At 52.4% G+C, this 22,568-nt stretch overlaps 1 protein-coding gene across 3 annotated transcripts; it reads left to right on the top strand.

Annotated features, from left to right (window-relative positions):
- Nucleotides 1-1,134: 1,134 nt before the first annotated feature.
- DUOX2 (dual oxidase 2) lies at nt 1,135-22,198 on the top strand. Of its 3 annotated transcripts, none has more exons than XM_042824638.1 (34): nt 1,135-1,168; nt 5,171-5,268; nt 5,874-5,957; nt 6,741-6,905; nt 7,757-7,944; nt 8,912-9,113; nt 9,579-9,745; nt 9,818-9,878; nt 9,964-10,060; nt 10,193-10,280; nt 10,959-11,058; nt 11,258-11,421; nt 11,625-11,788; nt 11,958-12,076; nt 12,786-12,923; nt 13,025-13,138; nt 13,654-13,856; nt 13,970-14,155; nt 14,524-14,749; nt 15,371-15,464; nt 15,692-15,867; nt 16,042-16,108; nt 16,408-16,500; nt 17,292-17,470; nt 18,274-18,504; nt 18,692-18,791; nt 18,918-18,967; nt 19,049-19,176; nt 19,353-19,506; nt 20,029-20,261; nt 20,596-20,754; nt 20,914-21,069; nt 21,151-21,279; nt 21,515-22,198. In XM_042824638.1, the coding sequence occupies exons 2-34, from the start codon at nt 5,205-5,207 to the stop codon at nt 21,635-21,637; spliced, it is 4,602 nt and encodes a 1,533-aa protein (XP_042680572.1). In that variant the 5' UTR covers nt 1,135-1,168; nt 5,171-5,204; the 3' UTR covers nt 21,638-22,198. The 3 variants fall into 3 exon arrangements, with proteins under 3 accessions (XP_042680572.1, XP_042680574.1, XP_042680573.1); XM_042824640.1 differs by having other exon boundaries at nt 1,150-1,168; nt 5,177-5,268; XM_042824639.1 differs by lacking the exon at nt 1,135-1,168 and adding an exon at nt 1,993-3,211.
- The last annotated feature ends 370 nt before the right edge of the window (nt 22,199-22,568 follow it).

Below are 22,568 nucleotides of genomic sequence, written 5' to 3'. Positions count from 1 at the left end.
AAAGGTGTCTGGAGGAAAGGAATGCTTTCCCTGACCGCATCCACCAAAACGCAACCCTTTGCAAATTAAAATGATCAGACTACAAGCAGCAAGTAAGAACTAAAACTCCAGTGACATGAAAAATGTTTCCATTTTAATCCATTTTTAACTTTCAAGCAGTATCAAAGGATTCCTGCATTTCCTCTACGCTTGTAAGAGTAGTTTTTGGGGGAGTTCCCAGGGAAACAGTGCTTTCTATTGCTGCCAGCCCAACCTCAATTCCTGCTTGAATCCCTGCACAGGAGACCAATTCCTTGACATTTTCACAGCTTGAAAGTGGAAAACTGGGACCTGCAGCTCAGGGCAGAAGAAACAGAAGCTGCTGCACTTTGGAAAGCATCCTCCAATGCAGAAGCACGCATGCAGCCCCAGAGCCCCCATCATTTCCTCTGTCCGTGTACAGAGACAAGAAGTCAAAAGACGTCCTCAAGGAAGAGTTCAGTCATTCAGAAGAAATAGATATTTAGAAAACACGTTTATCTGTTTTTAAAATATTCTGTACTGGCAAGGGAGAAGCGCTAGGGAGGCAGGATGTTGAAACCTTAGTACTTTCCAGGGACAGAAATCACATTTTCCTGCCATAGAACGTGTCAGGCTGGAAGTCCAGCCCAAACCTCGCGGCAGTCAGCAGCAATCCTAGATCGGGCTGCTGAGGGCTGCAAATCGGTATTTCCCACTAAAACTTCCGAGGGCCATCCCTCACCCTCGGACACCGAGCAATTAGCGCTGCAGCTCGGGGGTGCAGACATTCTTTATTTTGCCACCTTCGGAAGAGGGTCAAAACGAGATAAGGAAGAACTGAATTTAGGACGGCGATTCGCCCTTTCCTCCTCACGCTCACCAAGCCGGGACCCACACAGCCGCGCGGGGAGCGCCGGCTCCTCGGAGCTCGAGAAGGGCCGGGGCCGCACCGGGGCTCCCCGGCGGGCAGCGGGGCTCCCCGGCGGGCAGCGGGGCGGGGCGGGGCGGCGCGGCGGTGGCTTTCCAGCAACCTACCTGCTGGCGGCGGCGGCGGCTCCCGGCAGGCACCGGCCCGCGCCCCGCTCTTATAGGCGGCGGCGGGCGCCGAGCCCCATGTAAATGCCGGCACGGCCCGCCCCGCAGCACTGCCCTCCGCACCGCCGGGCGGGTGAGTGCCGCGCTCCTGTCGTCCCCTGCGCGGGGGGCCGGGGGGTGCTGGTGGCCTGCGCGGAGGGCTGCGGATCGGTTCTACGCGTGACGCGCCTGCGTGGGGGCTGCGGTGGTGGCGGAGCCGGGGAGGAACACGCGTGTGCGGTGCGGGGATCGGAGCTCTGCTGATCCGTGAGCCGGGATCCGCCTGTCCCCTCTGCACGGGGGGAGCCGAGGCTTGCGGCTGCCTGCGGGGTGTGGCGGGGTCAAGGGGTTGTGCTGCTCCTGTCTCTTCTTGCGTTGAGGGCGCTGCGTGATGGGGACTGTGCGTGTCCCCGCTTGTGTGGTGTATGGGAAGGGTTGGGCCACACGTTCTGTGCCGACTTGATGGACAGGGTGGGATGGGGCCGTGGGTCCCCACCTCCTTGAACTCCAGGAACATCCTTTCCTTCTTGGGGAATGGTGAGGTGGGGCTGCGTGGCCCTTTCCATATGGGAGAACCGAGGGGTTAGGGCTACTGCCCTGTTCTGCTTGGAGCACTCACCTGCATGGGGAGGTTGGGACTGCTCGTGTCCCTGCCTGCATGGAGGACTTGGGATGGCAGGGTCACGGGGGTCCCTGTCTACGTGAGGGTAGAGTGGGATGAGGTCAGACACGTCTCCCTCCTGCGTGGTGCAGTGGAGCCACGCGTATCCCCAAACGTGAGGCTTTGCAGCCACAGGACGTGGAGTTTGGGTTGCACGTGTCCGTATGTTGTGTGAGCACAGGGCAGTAGGTGGGCAGGTAGGAACCCCAAGGGATTTATGTCCCACCTGAGGGGGGAATGTCTCATGTGCACTGTGTTGGCACGGGGCATCTGGTCCCAAGAGTGTTCCCAGGTGGGACCAATCCCTGTGTGAATGTCATCCACAATGTGTTCCCAGCTTTGTTGTTTTCTGGATAACATGCAAGGCTGGCGAGATGCAGCCTGATCCCAAACCCCAGTGCTGGCTGGCTAGCTGGGAAAGCGTCAGTCCCTCAGTCTGTCCCACCCGCACAGGAGGAAAACCAGAAAAGGATCTGTGACTAACTGGGACCATAGAGGTCAAGGCTCCAGGCTTCACAGGTGCCTTGAGTTTGCTCTTCTTTACCTACATGGTAACACTTTGCCCTGCCACAGGGCTGCCACTTCTCCAAGATGCTGACGGGGCTCACAGCCTTGGCTCTGGAAAGGGCTCTGGGGATGTTTAGGGGACGAATATCTGACTCTGGGGGAGCCAAATCTGCTGAGATCAGGTGGAGCTGGATTCCTAGCTGTGGGGGGAAGCCACGTGGTTGTGCTATCTGCATCGGGGTTTCAACATTCTCAGAGGGATGTAAAAGTTCAGTTTTAGGCCACAGGTTTTCTGTCTGATGGGAAAAGACGGGACTGAGGAAGCTGCTCTTTGCTTCCACTAGGTACAGATGGAGGAAGTGGTTTTCCCAAGGTGGCTCAGGGAATCTGTGGAACAGCAAAGCCCGGAGGGCTCATCAGACCTTAAAAACTTTCTGGTACATTTTACAAGTCTTTGGAACCAAACCTGGAAATCTTCCAATCAACAAGATGCTCCATGGGCTTCCAAGGCTGATCTCAATTTCGTTACGTCAGGGAAACCACTGAGGAGTTTGGGAGGCTTGGAGGCACATGTGAAAAGAGGAGTCTTTTTCTGGAGAAGCCAGAGAACTGATTCTCAACTCATGGAGACCATACCAAGAAAGAGTGGGGAAAGGAGTTGATGAGGACAGCTGAGTACTGCTCTTGGGAGATCCATCTTCTTTGGACGTGGGGTCCCAAGCCTAGATGCGCGTCTTGCCCTTCTTGAGGATATCCTGTAAGGATTGATATCTCTCATCCTTGCCTTTGAAGGAGTTCCCAGCAACGGCTGGAGAAAGTCTGACAGATGGGAGATGTGTCAGTGCCTCCCATGCCCACACAGCCCAAGTTCTGCCATTGAGAAGTGCTCTTGGGAAAGAGAGATTGCGCTTGAGGAGCGGTTGGGAAACGCACTGCAGATATGATAATAATTCACAGGAAAGCGTAGAGGTAAAGGAAAGGCATGAAAGGGAAGTTTCACACTGTTGGAAAACAGTGCGTGGTCCAGGATCCTATCGACCAACTACTGCTTGGAGCAAGGCAGCCACACTGGTTGTGTCACGCTGGCTTGACTCGGTGTGCCCAGGTCTCGAAGATCTCCCTACAGTCTGGGATGGACTGGGCAATAAGAGATGAGAAGCGCATGAGAACTAGCTTGTGTCTTGTCTGAATCAAGAGTAATTCCCTTAGCTGACAAAATGGGAGATGTGCTCAGTGACAGAAGGGATTCTCAAAATTACTTTCTGCTGACGCCTGGTGAGAACAAGAAAGGGTGAGGGGCACAGGTGCTACGCTGTGCCCACAGAGCTGTGCTTTGGGTTGTGGCTTCATGCCACACATTCTGACATTGGTAAGTTTTCACCTGAAGGTGAAACCCTCAGCTGTTGGTACATTGTGGGTGAGCAGGAGAGAAATCCAGCAGGAGACCAGCCACGTGGTGATGGTGAATGGGCTCTGCCACTGCTGGCTCTCCAGAAATCTCTGATGGAAGTGCGTTCATCCAGGTTCCTGTGCTGCGTTCACGACCTGGCTATAGGTATCCAGCTTCACAAGTGCAACTAACTGTGACCAGAGATGGTAAATCTCAGCTCACTTCATTAGGCGCTTACTGACATAGGCATTATAAATGTGCCACTGATGATAATCAGTGAAAAACCCCCGCTGCAATTAGCAGAAAGTAAAAAATAAAACCCACAGAACTGCTGACAGTGTGTCAGCCTTCCTGAAACCAATGTTTCTCAAGGCTTGCTTCAAACAATTGGGGAAAAAAATAGCCAAACCAAACAAAACCACAGCAACCCCTTCTCTGCCCCTTGTTTCCCCCCCCCAAAAAAAAAAAAAACAAGGTAAAAGGGACTTGCTGAATTGTTACGGTGCAGTGTAGGAATATCTGGGAGATCTGTGTACCCCCATATTTCTTGGTAATGCAGCTCATCCAAAATGATGTTAGCATTTCGATACTCACCCACAATGCTGTTAGTCACCCATAATGCTGGAACAAGTGGGCAAAGACCATATTTAGTGGAAAACCCTATTTTGGAGTCATATCCAAGTTTGGTATTCCTGTGCATGGAAAGCCAGTGGCAGCATTATATCATTTGTGATTTAAAACAAATATAACCTATGCTGTTTATGGCTGGGAATCCCTCTGTTCAGTCAGGTGTTGGCTGAGGATTTGAAGGTTCACGTCCCATTGATGACATTTGCTCTGCATTCAGGGTCTTTGCGTAAAGTGACATGGTACGGCATCACAAGAAAGACTGGTTCCAAGGAGGTCATCAAGCATTTGCAAGGACATAAACTGAGAAGTGACAGAGAGATCTTTAAATGCAAATTTAGCACATTTGGGGGCATCTGCCTGCATGCTGTGGATGTTCCCCTTGTGTCCAATGCTCGGTTTTGTTTGGATAGGACAATGTGAGTGCAGAGAAGCGACTGGTTTAAATGTTTCTGTAAGGACGAGCTTATTCCTATTAACTGAGTTGGCAGAGCTTAAGGTCTTTGTGCTGCAGATGATGAATGGTGAACCTACAGTTGGGGCTACCTGGTTCTGCTTCAGCAGAAGGGCCGTGTCAGGCCAGGAGGTATCTCCTGACAGAGCTTGGCCAGTGATGGGCTCCCGTACGGACCCCATTTCCTTCCCACAGCCTGAAGTCTGTACTCAAATCCTGCTGACGGATGGCAGCAGTAGACACCACAAGAGGGAGCTGACAGTATGGTCTGTAGATCATAGGATCGCAGAATTTTGGATAAGACCTCTAAGGCAATCAAGTCCATCCATTAATTCAGCACTGCCGAGTCTGCCACTAAACCTCGTTCCTGAGCACGATGTCTGCGCACCTTTTAAATACTTCCGAGGACGGTGCCTCCTAGGGCAGCCAGCTCCAGCTCATTCCTCATCCTTTCTAGTTGCAGATTGCTTCTTCCAAGGACCCAGGGGCAAATGCAGCACACAGAGATGACATCGTGTCTGATGGTGCTTCTACTGATGTCGTGGACCTTGGGTGGTAAGAGCAGTTTCTGGGAAAGGCGTCCAAGGGTAGAGCCTGGATCCAGCGGAGTTTCATGGGGTAGTTTATCAGAGGCAAGATGATTCATTTTGTGAGGAGATAAGAAAATGGAGCAAGGTCCTGAGTCTGTGGAGTCCGCAGTCTTGAAGACTCCTCTATTGCTCTGAGTGCACAGCTTGTAACCAGGAAATGGAGCTTCTTCCTAGGGTGATGAACATTAACAGAGGTAAAACAAGGTGCATGCTTATTGGAATAGGCGGATTGTTAATACACAGTGCAAAGAGGAGAGCATAACTCCAGGTGGTGAGAAGGAAGGGAGGACTTTTGTCACAGAGAGAAGAAAATGAAAATCATTGAGAGCAGACTGGTGGGAGCCAGAAATCATATGCATTGATTTAGAAACATCAGGATCCCAAGCATTAATTTCTACTTTACACATAGATTACTCCTCAAAAGAGGGCAGAACTCCTCAAAATACCTGTTTGTACAGAAGGTTTCAGACAGATCGTGGGGAAAACAGAACAGCGTAATATGATTTTATAGTGGAAACGCTCTTTCCATGCATTATTTTGCTGCTCACCACATGGGTTTGTTTCTTCCAGGAGCCCAGAAGAACATCAGCTGGGAGGTGCAGCGCTATGATGGCTGGTACAACAACCTGCAGCACCACAGCCGCGGCTCCGTGGGTGCGTGTCAGGGCTGGGATGGCAGTGGAGGGTGGGGGCAGGTGATGCTTCGACAAGGGGACTGAGAGAGAAAGCCTTTCCCAGTCGAGCCTGAGCCCAGGTAGATCAGTAGATGCACCTGGCAGCCACGCGGAGCTGGATCAGGGCAGAGCGGAGCTGTGCAGCGTGGGGCTGTTCAGAATGTCTGAGGCTGGGGGACACGGCTGTTCGCAGCTGATGATCAGGGATCCCAGGGCTGGGAAAAAGACATCTTTGGAGACAGACCTGTAGAAAGTTAGCCCAAAGAGAAACCAGCAAATTCAGGATTTCTCCCACGTTTAGGATTCTCCAGCAAATGAATACCACCATGCTGGTGGAGGGCCTTTTGAAACTAACATCAGGTGCAAAGTCAGGGTGCTTCTCATCTCATCCTTCGTCTCTGTGCCCCTCTGGCTGTTCCCTCCTGCTTCCCGCAGTGCGAGCAGTCCCGTACTTACAACACAGGATTGCACAGTCAATGCAGGCAGCTTGTTATCACTCCAGTTACCACATGCAGCACACCACTGGGCTCCCAATAAAGCAAAGGCATTGCAGAGGGAGAAGGGAAGGACAACAGGAAGGGAACATGCCCACACAGGATCCCTCTTCATTTTATAAGGACTGATCCCAGTGTTGCAAGCAATGCTGGGAGTCGGCCTTGGTACCAAAAGTGCCTGCGTCCTCCCATCTCTTTGTTCTTGTGCCTCCACGCTGTGGCTGTTCCCTGCTGCTGGGTGCCGTTGGACCCACGCTCTGGTGTCACAGGTTCCCGGTTGCTGCGTCTCCTGCCAGCCAACTACGCAGACGGTGTCTACCAGGCCCTGCAGGAGCCCCATGTACCCAACGCTCGCCAACTCAGCAACGCAGTGGCACGGGGACCTTCTGGGCTGCCCTCCCAGAGGAACACAACTGTGCTGGCTGTCTTCTTCGGTAAGAGCTGGAAACTGCCAAGGGGGGGAAGACATTTGTTTTTCATGCCCCTTGATGGCACATCAAAGCTCTCCTCACACCCACCGCTTCAGAGCGAGCCCACATCCTAAAGATAGAACTTTCCTTATTGTCCTACCGGAATGCTGTCCATCTGTCATATGAGCTAGGCATGAATTTTTGGTGACCTTTGACAAATACTGATATTTGTCACTTAGAAACTTCCTCATTTGTTTTAGCAGTAGAGTTATCTGATGGTAGAACAACTGACAGAGCTGATAAGAGCTGCGTGGTGAGTGGTTGCTGGGCAGAAGTGCTACAAGCACTTCAGAGCAGTTTCTTTTGTTGCTCCAGATGGGTCTGGAGTCCCTGGGAGCTGCTGGCTCACTGAGGAAGCAGGCTGAACTTGTCAAAGAAATGGAGACAAATTAGTTTCATGCAGCTCAAGGTTCTCACAGGTCTCCAGATGGCTTAATGAGGGTGCTCAGTGCTGAGATGAGCCGTTGGAGGGGTAGACGTTGGTGTGGTACCATTCAGCTTCTCTCTGGAGCCAGATTTTCCCATCCCACTAGAACTCAAACAGGCCAGGAGTCACTGAGCTCAACCTCAGCAGCAACTATTGGTCTTGAAGGCCATCAGCAAGGGGGAGTTCAGGGAAGTAATGGCTGAGCCCCGCTCCAGGTAAAATAGTGGCCTGCAGATGGTCTTTGAACTGCTGTCTGAGTTTCTCCACCCTGGTCCCCGAATACCCTTTCCTCGCTCATGAGGTCCAACCAGGAGCGCCTGGAGCATCATCTATTCCAGGTGCTGGTCACAGTCATCCCAACGACTGCCCATGCTTGGCTCTGTGGCAGGTTTCCACGTGCTCTCAGACATCCTGGGGACAGAGAAACCTGGCTGTCCTGCTGAGTTCCTGAACATCCACATCCCGGAGGGGGACCCCATGTTTGACCCTGCAGGCACTGGAGATGTTGTCCTGCCCTTCCAGCGTATCCACTGGGCACTGGAGACAGGGCAGAGCCCCAATAGCCCCCGAGAACAGGTAGGAGATTGCATTTCCTTTACTTTCAGCTAAATTCATCTTCATCTGGAGTTCAGGTTTATGGCATTTCCAAAGAAAAGTGCAGCACTTTTTCAGGTGCCTGCAGTAACAAAGTGCAAATGAACCCAAAGCACAGCATGCAAGGTACTGGTTTTCATGAAGCAACTGGTTGCTCAAGATTAGTGATGTTTTTGGCCAGAAGAAAACTTGGTTACTCTAGATCCGCCTAATTTTAATGCGCATTTGAGTGTCTTGTATGCTTTAAAGAGAGCAGAAGAGAAAGTGCAAAGGAGAAATTTTCAGTCTTCCTTGGCTGTTGGAGTTTTTATTGCATCAAAATTAGCATAGATAAGCCTTGCTGGTATTGGAGAAGAGCAGTCTCTGGCTGATGAAATAAATACAACCAGAACCTTTTAATGAGATCAAAGAGTTTCAGTACCAGATTTCTACACTCAGTCCACTCTAGGTGATCAGTAATTAAGACATGTAATTTAGGCAACTCTTTAATAATGTGTCACAAAAATGAGCTGGTTCTGTCATAAGGCTGCAAAGCTTCTGGATTTCCACAGAAGTCTCCATGTTCTGCAGCGCTGGATGCATTCCAAAGTCAATGTGCTGTGGGTTTATTTTTTTTTTCATTCTGGAGTATTTCCCAACCAAAATTGCTGAAGCAAAACCGCCCTGCCCTAAACCTTTCACATGACAAAGCATGATGAGACCAGATCAGCAGGTCAAGTTTTCAGCAGTTTCAAGCCTCAGAAGAATGAAAACTCCAGCATGCTTTCAAAAGATAAAGCATTCCTGCAGGAATTAGTCCATCAGATTGCATGGGGATTGGCTGTGATTGTATTTGCACCCTGGTAATTCTTGCTAAAACAGGGGATGGGATGGCTTGTAAGATCAGACAGGTCAGGATGCGACTTTTCAGATGTCTTGCACCTTTTGACACCCATTGTGCTCACCCTAGACCAACGAGGTGACAGGCTGGCTGGATGGCAGTTCCATCTATGGCCCTTCGCATTCCTGGAGTGATGCCCTGCGGACCTTCTCAAAGGGACAGCTGGCAGCAGGACCTGGAGGGCACGTCCCCAGGGAGACAGATGGGAAGGTCCCCATGTGGAAAGCTCTGGATCCATCCACCGGACAGGGCGGCCCTCGTGGGATCTATGGTAAGGGGCAATCTGCAGCTTCCGTAGTGGTTGTCTCATGGCCACCCCAGCTGTGGGAGACAAGGTAGCATCCTGGTCTGAGGGAGAGGAAGATGTGCTGTGAACTGAAGGTACTGTGTCCCCAGAAGGCACTGGGTCATTTCCCAGAAGCTGGCAGGTACTCATGCCTCAGATTCGAGGCAATCTCCTGTTGGGAAAGGGGATACAGACAATAAGAACCGGCTCAGCTTGCTTTGAATTCCTTACTTGCCCGACCCCTGCTCTGTGCTTTGGGCCTGTGCTGCCCGTTTGCTCACATCCACAGTGAGAAACAGTGAGGAGAAAAGAGCAGGGGGCAAGAGAGGCTGGGGTTCAACCAATGGGGCTGGGGACTTAACCACAGACATGCCAAGCTCGTGGGTCAGAGGAGGAAGGGAAGGCATGGGTGCCTCCATCCCCCTCTGATGTCTCTGGTGGCTCTTGCAGACCTGGGGAATGCCTGGGGGAATGAGAACCGCTTCCTGCAGGCCATAAGCATCGCTTGGTTTCGATACCACAACTACCTGGCTGCAGAGCTGGCCAAGGATCACCCTAGCTGGTCTGATGAGGATATCTTCCAGCACGCTCGCAAGAGGGTCATTGCCACCTTCCAGGTGAGGGACGGGACCTTGTGGTCCCCAGTGTTCTCCCTGATCTTGTCCCTGACCTGGCTCCCTGTGCCACAGAGCATTGTGCTGTACGAGTGGCTGCCGGCCCTGCTGGGGACACCCGTTCAAACATACGCAGGTGAGAGTCACAATGGGCAATGGGGGGAGGGCCTCCTTTTCCCCCATCCTGGGTGCTGGATCCAGCCATTACTGCCTCCCTGCAGGTTACCAGCAGCACCTGGACCCCAGCCTCTCACCAGAGTTTGTGGCAGTAGCAAGGATGTTCCTTGCCACCATGGTGCCACCAGGTGTCTACAAGAGGTAGGAGGAGCATGATGCCCAGAAAGGGGACACCCAATCTTGAGACATGGCTGGGGATAATCCCTGCTTGGCCCCAGCCTGGGGACATCCCTGGCCAGGGACTAAGTGCCCAGCCCTTCTCTGATGTCTTAGGGACCCCAGCTGCCATTTACGAAATGTGTCCAGCTCCAGTGATCCATTCCCAGCAGTGCGGCTCTGCAACAGCTACTGGAGCAGAAAGGTATGGAGAAGGATTCCAAGCATGTGGTAGAAGTTCTGTTTCCCCGTGGACTGTCTTTTCCTTGGGAGGAGTCGTTTCCCACATAGGGAAGGGACCCACTGTACCTTCAGCTGATGAGGTCGGGGATGTGAGGACAATCTGTTCTGGGCAGAGTCAAAGCAATCTGCAGAGCAGTTACTGCTGTGGGACTGTTGGACTGGAGCTGCTCTGCCTTTTACCCCTTCTTTGGGGTCATTTTCTAGCTTGATCCATATTGGATCCTGTTCAGCTCTGGTGGTGGCGGCAGGATCACTTTCATGCTAACAGCTTCTGGTCTTGTGCCCCAAGGCTCCGCAGGAGGACACGTGTGCCATGACCAGAAAAATCCACTGGTTGCTTGGGTTGGTGGTGCACTTACCCTGCCTGGGCTTCATTCAGCGCTTTATATTATGGAGGACTGAACAGGGGGTGAAAGGATAATTGGGCACAGAGTAAGCAAGGAGAGTGAGATCCTCCTCATCCAGACATACCAGATGCCTTCTTTAGGCTCAGCAGGCTCAGACCTCGAGGTTGAGGTGACACAGAGGAGATGAACCTGGAAGACCCATAGGTCCTCTTTGTCCTTTGGGTGCTGGGTTCAGGGCGCTGGGGCCTCCTTACATCCTTCAGTCTGTGAGGAACCACCTCATCTTCCCTCAGAGCACTGGGATGCAGCAGGAAGATGTGGATGATCTCCTGCTGGGGATGAGCTCGCAGATTGCGGAACGGGAAGACAGCATCGTGGTGGAAGATCTCCAAGGTCGGCACTCAGAGCACATCCAGCCCCATGCAGGGCATACTGATTACAGCCCTGGGGCTTTCATCACAAGAGCGTGGCACCGGTCCCCGTGTTCAGCATGGCCTGTGGCAGAGAGACGAGGCCTGCCAGGCACCCAGGGCTGTTGAGGTTGCCATGTTAGCTCTGCCATAGCATCTCAGTGATTTGATTCCACCTCTAGATTACTGGTATGGACCTCTGAAGTACTCCCGCACCGACTACGTGGCCAGCTGGCTGCAGCGCGGCCGGGACCTCGGTCTGCCCACCTACAACCAGGCTCGGGAGCGATTCGGGTTGGAGCCTCTGCAGGACTGGGCAAACTTTCCCCCACACTCTCAGCAAAAGGTACTGGGAAGCTGGTTTGGGTGCAGAAAGCATGTTGTGTGTTGGAGCACCTCGGGGCCGTCCAAGCAGTGAGTGGCTTCTCCAGCAGTGTGGGGAGGGGGTCGTAGCACCTTGCTGAGCTCCCTCCCAGCCCATGGGCACGGGAAGTCGGGGAAATCCACATTCCTTGCTCCTCCTGGGGCTCACTAGGATTTTCTGCCCAGGTCCTGGAGGTTGCTGCCCTGTACGCTAACGACACGGCCCGGCTGGAGCTGCTCCCTGGAGGCATGTTGGAAGGTGACAGTCCCCTCTTCAGTGCCATCATCCTGGACCAGTTTGTGCGCCTGCGTGATGGCGATAGGTTCTGGTTTGAGAACACCAAAAATGGGTAAATGCCTCTTCCCCTTCATAACACACAGCAGAGATGGAGAAGCCATCCTCCATCTCCCTTAGCTCATAAAACTGTAGGGAACAAGCCCCGGCTGCTACTGGTCATGTCTGTGGGGTTAAGCAGTGGCACCCCAGGACCACCACTTGGCTCCACATCATTTCACCAGGCTGTTCACGGCGAAGGAGGCCAAGGAGATCCGTAACACCACGTTCCGTGATGTCCTGGCTGCAGTCACCTACTCACAGCAGGCAGAGCTGCAGAGCAATGTGTTTGTCTGGAGTGAGGGTGAGTGCTCCATCCTGCACTGAGCTGGGACACAGGACAGGGATGCAGAACATGTGAAATGCAATGTCTGTTTGTAAACAAGGCCGGCAGGACTAATGTTGAAAGTGGGCTGAAGCCCAGGCACGAGCGCTGCATGACTCCTAAAAGGATTCCCAGGTCCCAAAAATGCTCATGATGCCCTGAAATGTTCTGGGGTTAAGGCTTGGTCTCTGCCTACCCTACATTGTGTCACTCTCCTTACTGACATGTTCTTTATCTCTTTTATATGCATGAGCACACAGGTCAGTACAATAAATGTGAAGGACCTAAAAGCATTTTATCTGGCACACACTCCAGCCCTTGCAAGACGTTTTGGTTCCTCTGACATGCACTTCTTGCAATTGCTCCCTGGGTTGTACAGCCTAGACAAGCAGAGGCTACAAACCTCGGTTTGCAAAGGGTTCTTTCTCAGCCCATCCCATGGGAGAGGTGGTGGTGTTGAGCTCCCCAGAGTACGAGACCAGTTCTGTGCATGGTCTGATGTGATGTGCCAAGGTTCAGCAAAAACAAACCTTGCCCCTCAAGATCGCAAGCATTCCAGTTTTGCATTGCTCCCTGGGTTACTTGGCAATGAGCTCCAAGCAGCATCTCAGCTGGAGGTTCATGGAGATGATGGAGGTTGGAAAGGTAAAAGCCCCGTGACTCTCACAGCCTGTCTTCCCCTATGCAGGAGACCCGTGCCCCCAGCCCCAGCAGCTGACAGCTCAACTCCTGGCCAACTGCACACCCATGACCGTGTTGGATTACTTTGAAGGCAGTGGTGCAGGCTTTGGCATCATCATCTTTGTCCTGTGCTGCTTGCCTTTAGGTTTGCCTCTCCAATTCTTTACCTATCTCCTCTTCTACCAAAGAAAGCACAGGAAAGGAACTTTGTGGTACCTCATGCCTCTCTCTCCCATGTGTCCCCAGTGAGTCTCTTTGTTGCTTGGATCATTGCCATTCTCCGTAAGAGAGATTTCAAGAAGCTGCAGAAGAAGAAGAAGGCCAGCGTGCGGAGGGAGGTGACCGGCGAGGCGTTACATGGTGAAGCAGCATTTCCGATCCTTTGGTGGTGCCTGGTGATGCTGCTGAAGTCAGCACACATTGAGCTCCATGTCTGTATTCTTGCATATCTTGAGCGCTGTGGCTGGGAGATCATTCTTCCCTTTGTATGTTTGGTCTCTCAGCAGATGCGCTGCCAGCAGTTAGGGAATATCATCAAGCCCAAATAAAATGCAAGACTAGAATGAATTTCACAAATTGGATGAGGAAGAGCTTAACTCTGGCACAGTTAAGACTCAGGCACGCTTGCACCATGGCATCAGTGATGGCAGTTATTGCAGCAAAGTCAGGCTATGCGATAGAAAACTTAAGGTGACCTGTAGTGTATTTTCTGTTCCCCATCTGCTATGTGCAGCATTGACGGGAAATAATGAAGGCTTTCCATCCCTTGTTGCAAAGCCAATGCAATCACTCCAGTGAAGGGGTGAAGGAGGTGCTAGGTTGATTAGAAGCACGAGAACATGTTTCTAACTGAATGCTGTGCTATTTCCCATCAGCCATGGAGTGGCACGGTCCCAAGACAGAGAGCTCCCTTGTCCACATCCAGCTCCAAGCTGACAAAGTGCTCAAAGTGCTGGATGGGAGAGGGCTGCTGCTCCGGAGTGTCAACCTTAAAGCCCAGCAAAGGGTGGAGGTGATCCTCTCCAGCAACAAAGGGAACAAAGCTCTGCTGCTAAAGAGCCCCAAGGAGTATGACCTGGTGAGTGCCACGATGCCTGGAGAGAGCCTCCTCTGGGCCCTCCATCATCCTTGCCTACGCACTGCCATTTGGAGCCTCTGCCGCCCACAGCCATTTGTTGGGATCTTCTGCAGGTGCTGTTGTTCAGCGAGGAGGCAGAGAGAAGCAGCTTCCTTGGAAAGCTCCAAGATTACTTGAAAACGAGCTGCCTTGAGCTGCATGTGTCTGAGATGAAGGAGCAAAGCCTGCTGAAACGAGCAGTCACCCAGGAGCAGAGGAAACAAATTCTGGAGACTTTCTTCAGGCACCTGTTTGCTCAGGTATGCAGAAGTGTGGCAGGCTCTGATGCATTGCAGAAAGTATTTCTGTATTGACTGAGCAACGAATGATGCTGCTGTTGGCCTCCATAGCCAGCGGCAAGCCACACACAAGGAAGCTGCCAATAATTTGAGGACCAAGGGACTTTTTCCCTTGTAGAAAACAAAGGAAGTTTGGAGTGGTGACATGAATGTTTAGAGTTGCGAAGAGATGTTTGGATGATGGAACTGTGATTTCCATCATGTGGAGGAGAAGCATGGGGTGTCCCGTGCCAAAGCCAACATCTCTGTGCAAAAGGTTGAGCAGGTGAGCACCAGCCTTCTGTCCCAGAAACGCTCACGAGTTTTCTTTTGTGGGACACAACCTGCAGATGCTGGACATCAACAAGACTGATGCTGGAGAGCTCAACTTTGAGTCTTCACAGAAAGCAAAGGAGTCCCTGACATGTGAGCTGAGCAGGGCTGAGTTTGCCGAGGCCCTTGGGCTCAAAGCCAACTCCATGTTTGTGGACTCCATGTTCTCCCTGGCTGACAAGGATGGCAACGGCTACATCTCCTTCAGGGAGTTCCTGGACATCTTGGTGGTCTTCATGAAAGGTGGGAGCTGGTGGTTGGTGTCTTCACCTGTTGCCTGAAGTCCTGTTTCTGGTCTCGGAGTGAAAAACAAGATCCATCTGACAGGTCAACCTGTAGACACAATTAAAATTCTTTTCGCTTTTGACAGCTCAGCTTGAGTTGTGAGGCAGTGACGATGTAGTGATATTTTCTGTGAGACTGTTCATGAGGGGAGCTATCTTAGAGCAGCAATTTGCTGAACTGTCACCTCCAATATACAACTCTGCTCCATCTCCCTAAACGACCAAGGAAAAAAGGGATTTGCAGGTGGAGGTAGTGAATGCCAGATTCAGTCACTGCAGCTCCCAGAAAAAAATCTTGGCTTGAAAAAGCATGTTCTGGGTTTGCACAATAATGCACAACGAAGAATGCATAGATACCCATTTCTTCACTGCACTCTTGAGAAAGTCAAGCTGGAGTGCAACACAAGGGTCTGAAGATGAGTTCAGTTACCATTCAGACTGAGCAGCAGAGTGATTTTACTCTCCTCAGGGCTGGATGAGACTTCACTGGTGCATGTCCGGACTCTTGAAGACAATGTCTGAAAGCAAGTGTGCTGGTGAAAGCAGGATCTTGCTCTTACTTTCTCTTCTGTGCCACCAGGGTCCTCAGAGGAGAAGTCCAAGTTGATGTTCAGGATGTATGACATTGATGAGAATGGGTTTCTCTCCAAGGAGGAATTTCTGAGGATGCTCAGGTACTTCTCCTCAGCTCAGTAGTGATTTTCATGATGTCTGCAGTTACAGGTGTCTGCACAAGCAGCTCACAGCTTCAGTGCTTCAGTCCCCAAGGAAGCTACATGAGAGCCTGTGGGCTCAACACTCGTAACCAGGAGCCCATTTCTACTGTGAGATTTGACTGGGGCTCTGCCCCATGTTATTGCAAGGACTCAAACTATGGTCTCATCTCTCCTCCTTGCTCCAGGTCCTTCATTGAGATATCCAACAACTGCTTGTCCAGAGAGCAGGCGGAGCAGGTGACAGAGTCCATGTTCCAGGCCTCAGGGTTTCAGGACAGGGATGAGCTGACATGGGAGGACTTCCACTACATGCTACGGGACCATGACAACGAACTTCGTCTCACCCAGCTCTGCATCAGAGGTCAGTGGGGGAGTGGATGAGAGCTCTGGGTCACCTCTGTTGGCCTGGAGGGGATGGGTAGCATCTAATTCATAGCTCCCAAATCTTGTCCCATCCCAAATCAATCTCTCCAACTAACAACCATTGCGTCTCTTACACTGTAAATGGCCATTTTGTTCTTTTGGCTTCTGAAAGGCGTCCCTGAGGTGTTCAAGCAAAACGTACACAACCGTGTCTCCTTCATCAAGAAAGAGCCCAGAGGGTAAGTGCTTTCACTGGTCCTGCTGCCACTTCTGTTTCTGCCACTGGGCACATCCATCCTTCACCTCAGCTTCTCCAGCAAATGCTCCTGAAATGCTTTGCTTTTGGAGTGAATCCATCCACTGTACCAAGCAGCTAGAGTTCATGCAAGCAGGGAGGAGTGGGATGGCTTCTCAGCTGAGTCTGAGATGGAAAGCTTCCATAGGGCAGCAATGGGGAAAATTTTGGAAAGTCCAAACTTGCTGCTGACTGACCTACAAGGACAGCTTCAGTCAGTATGTCTCTCCCTCTTTCTGGCAGAACCACCTCAGACAGGGAGGACCCAAACCAGGGCATGGTGGCCCACTGCATGGATCGAGAAGGGCATGAGCTGAGGAAGAGACCAGGCAGAAAGTGAGTAAGCTCATCCCCTTGTTGGGTTTCTCACATCTCTGTGTAGCACATAGGTCAAGTGATGCTGCTGGGAAGAGTAATGCACTGGGGAGGGGATGCAGGAGCAGATCTGCTGGAGATGCTCAGCCCCAGCAGGCAAACCAAGCCCTTGCTGAGCACCTCCAGTGAGGACAGTGCAGGTCTGGCTGCTTTCCTTCTACTGCCGGGGGTGTGGGAATATCTCTCTGAAAATAAATAAATAAAGAAGTGGACAACTTTGGAGACCATGACAGTGGATTTTGGGCTGTATGCCTCACCCACAGAGAGGAGCACTGCAGTCCCTTGGAACTGTGCTGATTCACACATGGGCTGCCTGCAGGCGTTGCCAGAGAGGCTGCAGTCCTCACTGCTGTGGCAAATACTTCCACGAAGCAGCAGTTAAATGGCTGGTTTTTATGGCCAGGAGTAATATATTTTTCATAATAGCCCGGTTTCCCTTAACAACGTCAAGGACTTTCGCTATTCTGTAATGTTTATGGAGGTTTGAATATAAAAATGCAAATTATCTTTTACAGTCCCTATCTACAGTTTCATTTGTGAGTCACACGACCTGCTGAGCTGCTGCTGTTGTCTTTCAAGTAGACCAACCAGTGACCTGAGGTCACCCACTGACCCCGTGTCCCTTGGGTCACTGCAGCAATGGGTGTGCAGAGTTGGTTGCAGGGACGAAGACCCAAATCTAGGCACTGCAGCACGCTACACAGACCAAGAGGACCCTGTTGATTGTATCTATTGTTCTTGTTCTTCACAAGGGTGAATCAGTACCAGCTGCATCTGTACACTGAAGCACAACGCAAGAAGTACCAGCAGAACAAAGTTCAGCAGAAGATCCAGGAGTTCAAGCGTTTCATTGAAAATTACCGGCGTCACATCGTCTGCGTGGTCCTGTTCTCTGCCATCACCGCCGGCTTGTTTGTAGAGAGAGCATATTGTGAGTGGCCCTGCAGCCCCACGTGCTCCTTTGGAGGAGCTGCCCGTTGCACGGGGCGTGCTGCAAAAGGTCTTTGGGCCATGGCGCTGGTCCTCACGAGGGATAACTGTAGAATTACTGGGGTCAGATGAGACCTGTGGAGGGTCAGAGCAAAGGCAATTTCAAAGCTAAAGGTCTCTTGTCTGGAGGAAGTCTGAGGAGCTCTGAAGTTGGAGATGTCACCACCTCACTGCGTGTGGGCCAATGTTTGTGATCATCTTCCCTGTGTTCTTGTTTTATGTCTAACTTGAATTTCCTTTTGTGAAACTCATGCAGTTGCTTCTCATCCTTTCACTATGCAGCTCTGAAAAAGAATTTGGCTTTGTCTCATCTGTAAAACCCACCAAAAAGTTTCAGATAGCAACAAGGTCCCCCCCCTTCCTACCATCCTCCAGCCTGACCATTTCCTTCACCCTCTCCCCTACATAATGTATCCCAACTCCCACCTGTCCTGGTGGACTTTTCTGGGCTTGCTCTAGTTTGTTGATACCTCTTACATTGAGATGTCCAACTTTGGACATAAGGTACAGATTCAAAATGCCCAACAGAGAGCAAACGCCTCCCTGGAGCTCCAAGGACACCCTGTCACCCAGCAGCAGCATACCAGGGTCTGACACAGCAAATCATGCCTCTGTTATGCAAGCCCATCTGGATGACATTTCCTTGGTTACGAACACAAGTGGCTGTCCCTGTGGAGCAGAAAGGGGCACTGTCTCCATCACTAGGCCCATCGTGACATCCGCTCTGCTTTCTTCCCCTACCAGACTACGCCTTCGCATCCCCCAGCACTGGAATTGCACAGACCACCTTTGTGGGGATCATCATCTCGCGAGGATCGGCTGCCTGCATCTCCTTCCTGTACTCCTACATCCTGCTCACCATGTGCCGCAACCTCATCACCGTCCTGCGGGAGACGTTCCTCAACTGCTACATCCCCTTCGATGCTGCTGTGGATTTCCACCGCTGGATTGCCATGGCAGCCCTGATTTTCTCAGGTAGGTGGGCTGCTGGGGTGTGGGGCAAGAGGATCAGACAACCATGGCGTGGCAGGAGAAGGTGAGAAGCTTGAAGACACCAGAGAAGATGAGGAATCACCACGTCCTTGGTCACATAAGTGAGGCCTGTCACATCTCCATCCACAGCAGTGGTAATACTGTTCTCTCCCTTTTTCTCTCCTTATAGTGCTCCACACTGCAGGTCACATAGTGAACGTCTACATCTTTTCAGTCATGCCTCTTAGTGTGTTGTCCTGCCTCTTTTCCAGTGTCTTTATGAATGATGGGTAGGTGAAATTTAAAGTGCAGTCCAGGGAGACCATCCTGGACATAGAAGGGAATGGAAATGCAAGCCAGGAGTTTGGTTTCTCCCAGGGCTGGCAATGCCACAGGGCAATTTCTTGTCCCTCTAGGTCACAGCTCCCTCAGAAGTATTACTGGTGGTTCTTCCAGACCATTCCAGGTGAGAACACGCAGCAGGGCCCAGCCCCAATGGAGCCCCAATGGGGCAGCCCTCATCGCCTCCCAATCCTTCCTTTCGCAGGCATGACAGGAGTGCTGCTGCTCATCATTCTGGCCGTGATGTACATCTTTGCCACCCACCATTTCCGCCGCGTCAGCTTCCAGGCCTTCTGGATCACCCACCATCTCTATGTGCTGCTCTATGTGCTGGTAGAGGTCATGGGATGGGAGAGGGGGATGATGCCTGTGGACTGCAACCACGTGAGAGGTCCCTAGGGACCTGGTGGCCTCAGTTCCAGCTCCCTGCTGCTGCTGAGCTGACACCAATCCAGTAATGGCAGCGCCGAGTGCCGTGCTGATGGTGGCCATCCCCTTTCCTTGTCCAGGTTGTCATCCACGGCAGTTATGCTCTGGTCCAGCAGCCCCGCTTCCACATCTATTTCATCATCCCAGCTCTCATTTATGGTGCAGACAAGCTGCTCAGCCTGAGCAGAAAGAAGGTGGAGATCAGCGTGGTGAAAGCCGAGCTCCTGCCATCAGGTGCTGCTTCCCTCTGGCTGTGCCGTGCCAGGTCAACTCAGGCCCTTTACAAGAGGATGGAGGCTGCAAGGGTGGAGGAAAAACATCTATGCGAGGGCTGGGTTTTATGGAGTATTCCATGGTGGCAGTTTACAACCCCGGTGGTACACAGGTACCTGTGGCCCCAGAAATTGGCTTGCTGGTGGCTCTAGTACCTCCAACAGGGAGCCATGTCCCATTGCAAGCACTGCATTGTGCTTCCCTCACAACTAGGGAAACTGAAGCAAAGAGCTCAGGCCATCCCACCCATACCCCAGCCTCTCCAGTGTGCTCTCAAGCTGTCCCACCTACCATCAGCAGAGTTTGAATGCTCTTTCCTTAAGCCTTTCTACCAATCGACAAAGAAAAAAATGAAGTCATAGAAATATAGACTTGTTTGAGGTGGAAGGGTCCCTTGAAGGCCATCAGTCCAAGTCACTGCACTGAACAGAGACACCTACAGCTCCATCAGGTGCTCAGAGCCGGTCCCCTTCCCCTCCCCAGGTGTCACTCACCTCCGCTTCCAGCGGCCACAGGACTTTGACTACAAGTCTGGGCAGTGGGTGCGCATTGCCTGCATGGCCCTGGGCACCACGGAGTACCACCCCTTCACACTGACCTCAGCCCCACATGAGGACACGCTGAGCCTGCACATCCGTGCTGTGGGACCCTGGACCACCCGCCTGCGGGAGCTCTACTCCCCTGAGAGCCTGGCCGTCCTCGGCAAGCTGCCCAAGGTGAGGTGTCCCTCCAGGGATGGGATTCACAGTGCTGGCAGGGGAGAGCTACTGTCGGTGTTAGGGAAAGGTTCTGCACCAAAGGGTGGTGGGCTTAGAATGGGCTGCCCAGGGCAGAGGCATGGCCCTGAGCTGCTGGAGCTCCGAAAGCATTTGGGCAATGACATAAGCTTAGGGTTTTGGGTGGTCCTGTGCGGAGCCAGAAGTAAGGCTTAATGATCCTGTGGATCCCTTCCACGTGGGCATACTCTGTGATTCTGTGAGCCCTGAAGGTGACCAATCCCTGGGCAAGTGGAGGATGTAGACGCTGTACCGATTGCTGGCTCCTTTCTAGCTCTATCTGGATGGACCCTTCGGGGAGGGCCACCAGGAGTGGCACAAGTTTGAGGTGTCGGTGCTGGTGGGAGGAGGCATTGGGGTGACACCTTTTGCATCCATCCTCAAAGACCTGGTCTTCAAGTCATCCATCAACTCCAAGCTGATGTGTAAGAAGGTAAGATGAAACACCTGTAGGGCAAGAGCCCTCCTGAGATACCTTCACCTGGTGTTGGCATCTTTGGCAGTCAAATACCCCACAGCCTTACAGGGAAGAGCGCCATGCATGTGTGAGAGGTCCTAGTCCCAAGCTGAGCCTCACCCCTGACTTCCACAGATCTATTTCATCTGGGTGACGCGCACGCAGCGGCAGTTTGAGTGGCTGGCGGACATCATCCGCGAGGTGGAGGAGGCAGACAGGAACGAGCTGGTGTCTGTGCACATCTACATCACACAGCTGGCTGAGAAGTTCGACCTGCGCACCACCATGCTGGTGAGTCCCATGCCGGGAGCAGCTGTGGAGCGGACGCCATGCTTTGGTGGCCTGTCTGACATGCATGGGTCTCTCTTGCAGTACATCTGTGAGCGGCACTTCCAGAAGGTGCTGAACAAGAGTCTGTTCACGGGCCTGCGCTCCATCACCCATTTCGGCCGCCCCCCATTCGTACCCTTCTTCGACTCGCTGCAGGAGGTGCATCCCGAGGTCAGTCCACCGAGCTGCTTGGGGACGGGATGGGGGCACCCACCTGCAGGCGGGAGGGACTACGATGTCCCCAGTCCCAGCCTTTCCCCAAGGCCCTGGAGACCTCGGTGGTGTAAGAGGAGGGCAGGAAGGGCATCAACCCCCAAGCTGCTGTAGCTGCTCAGGGAGGTGATAACCCACGAGCAGGTGGGCTGGGGGAAAACTGCCGCTGACCCTTTTGGCCCCTCCTCCCCAGGTGCACAAGATCGGGGTGTTCAGCTGTGGCCCGCCTGGGATGACAAAGAGCGTGGAAAAGGCTTGTCAGCAGCTGAACAAGAAGGACCAGGCCTACTTTGCACATCACTATGAGAATTTCTGACCCTGCTCCCCTGCCATTTTACTCCTGTGTGCTGCAGTCTTTGTGGGAAAGGTGTGTTCGACCTCAGCATCCACGCAAGCCAGGCCTTGGGTGGTCATGGTCCCATGCTCCCAGCCACTGCTATTCCTAGAAGAAATGTGCCTGTGATGGTGAGCCCAGCACACAGCACCGCCTTCCTGGTACGTGCTGTGCAGGAAACCCAGTGCTGGATTCAAACCTGGCTCTGCCACCCTAATCCTGCAATCAGAGGTTGGCTCTGAACAACTTTTGGAATGTTGGCAGAACCCAAATTCACAGCACTTTGCCTACAGACCCAGGAATCAGGTCATGAGGAGGCAGCGAGCTCTCTTCTCCTGCACGTGGGCTCGGCTTCCCTAATGCACTCATTTGTGCCTGCTCATGAGTGATCTGAGCCTCCCCCAGGTCTGCTTAGGGCCTGTGTTTGCACTGGCTTCTTTCAGCAGCATCACCATCCTCTGATCAAGGATTATTTATGCCTGTTTAATTAATGCCTGGCTATGCATCGCTGGGCTGCGGCTCTCCTGGGCTATGAATGAGCGATAGGATTTCATCTTTGCTTAAATAAAGCTGATTGAAGTATTAAATCATTTTATTGCCTTCTGTGCTGAGTCTTAGTCACCTGCAGACTTGCAGTACTTGTAGCATCATGCTGGTGTTGCTCCCATTAGAGTATCTGCACCATCCCGCCTGGAAGTACATTCAACAGGAGTGAGTTTCCCCTGCACTCGTCATACAGAAGGGCTGAGGACAGGAGGGCCAAGGACCTGAGGCACAGCCCCCTAACCTGTACCCTGCAGTGCCAATGCTGCCCTGACTTTGTCTAGGAGGTGCCCACAGAGGCTGAGCCTTGGGGAAAAGTTTCATTGGGGTAACTGAGCTCTGCCACAGCCTGGTGAGGGCCAGCAGCACA

Source organism: Centrocercus urophasianus, unplaced genomic scaffold (genome assembly GCF_019232065.1).
Source record: "Centrocercus urophasianus isolate 14NV4802_14NV808 unplaced genomic scaffold, USGS_Curo_1.0 seq_23, whole genome shotgun sequence".
In the NCBI taxonomy this organism is placed as follows: Eukaryota; Metazoa; Chordata; class Aves; order Galliformes; family Phasianidae; genus Centrocercus; species Centrocercus urophasianus.
This window is presented reverse-complemented; position numbering and strand designations above follow the sequence as displayed.

Excerpts from the sequence above, each read along its gene's own strand:
- DUOX2 (XM_042824638.1), top strand. The coding sequence starts at position 5,205 with ATGCAGCACACAGAGATGACATCGTGTCTGATGGTGCTTCTACTGATG. Across the intron at positions 5,958-6,740 it reads CCACAGCCGCGGCTCCGTGG|GTTCCCGGTTGCTGCGTCTC; the intron begins GTGCGTGTCAGG and ends CTGGTGTCACAG. Across the intron at positions 18,968-19,048 it reads GTTCTTCCAGACCATTCCAG|GCATGACAGGAGTGCTGCTG; the intron begins GTGAGAACACGC and ends TTCCTTTCGCAG.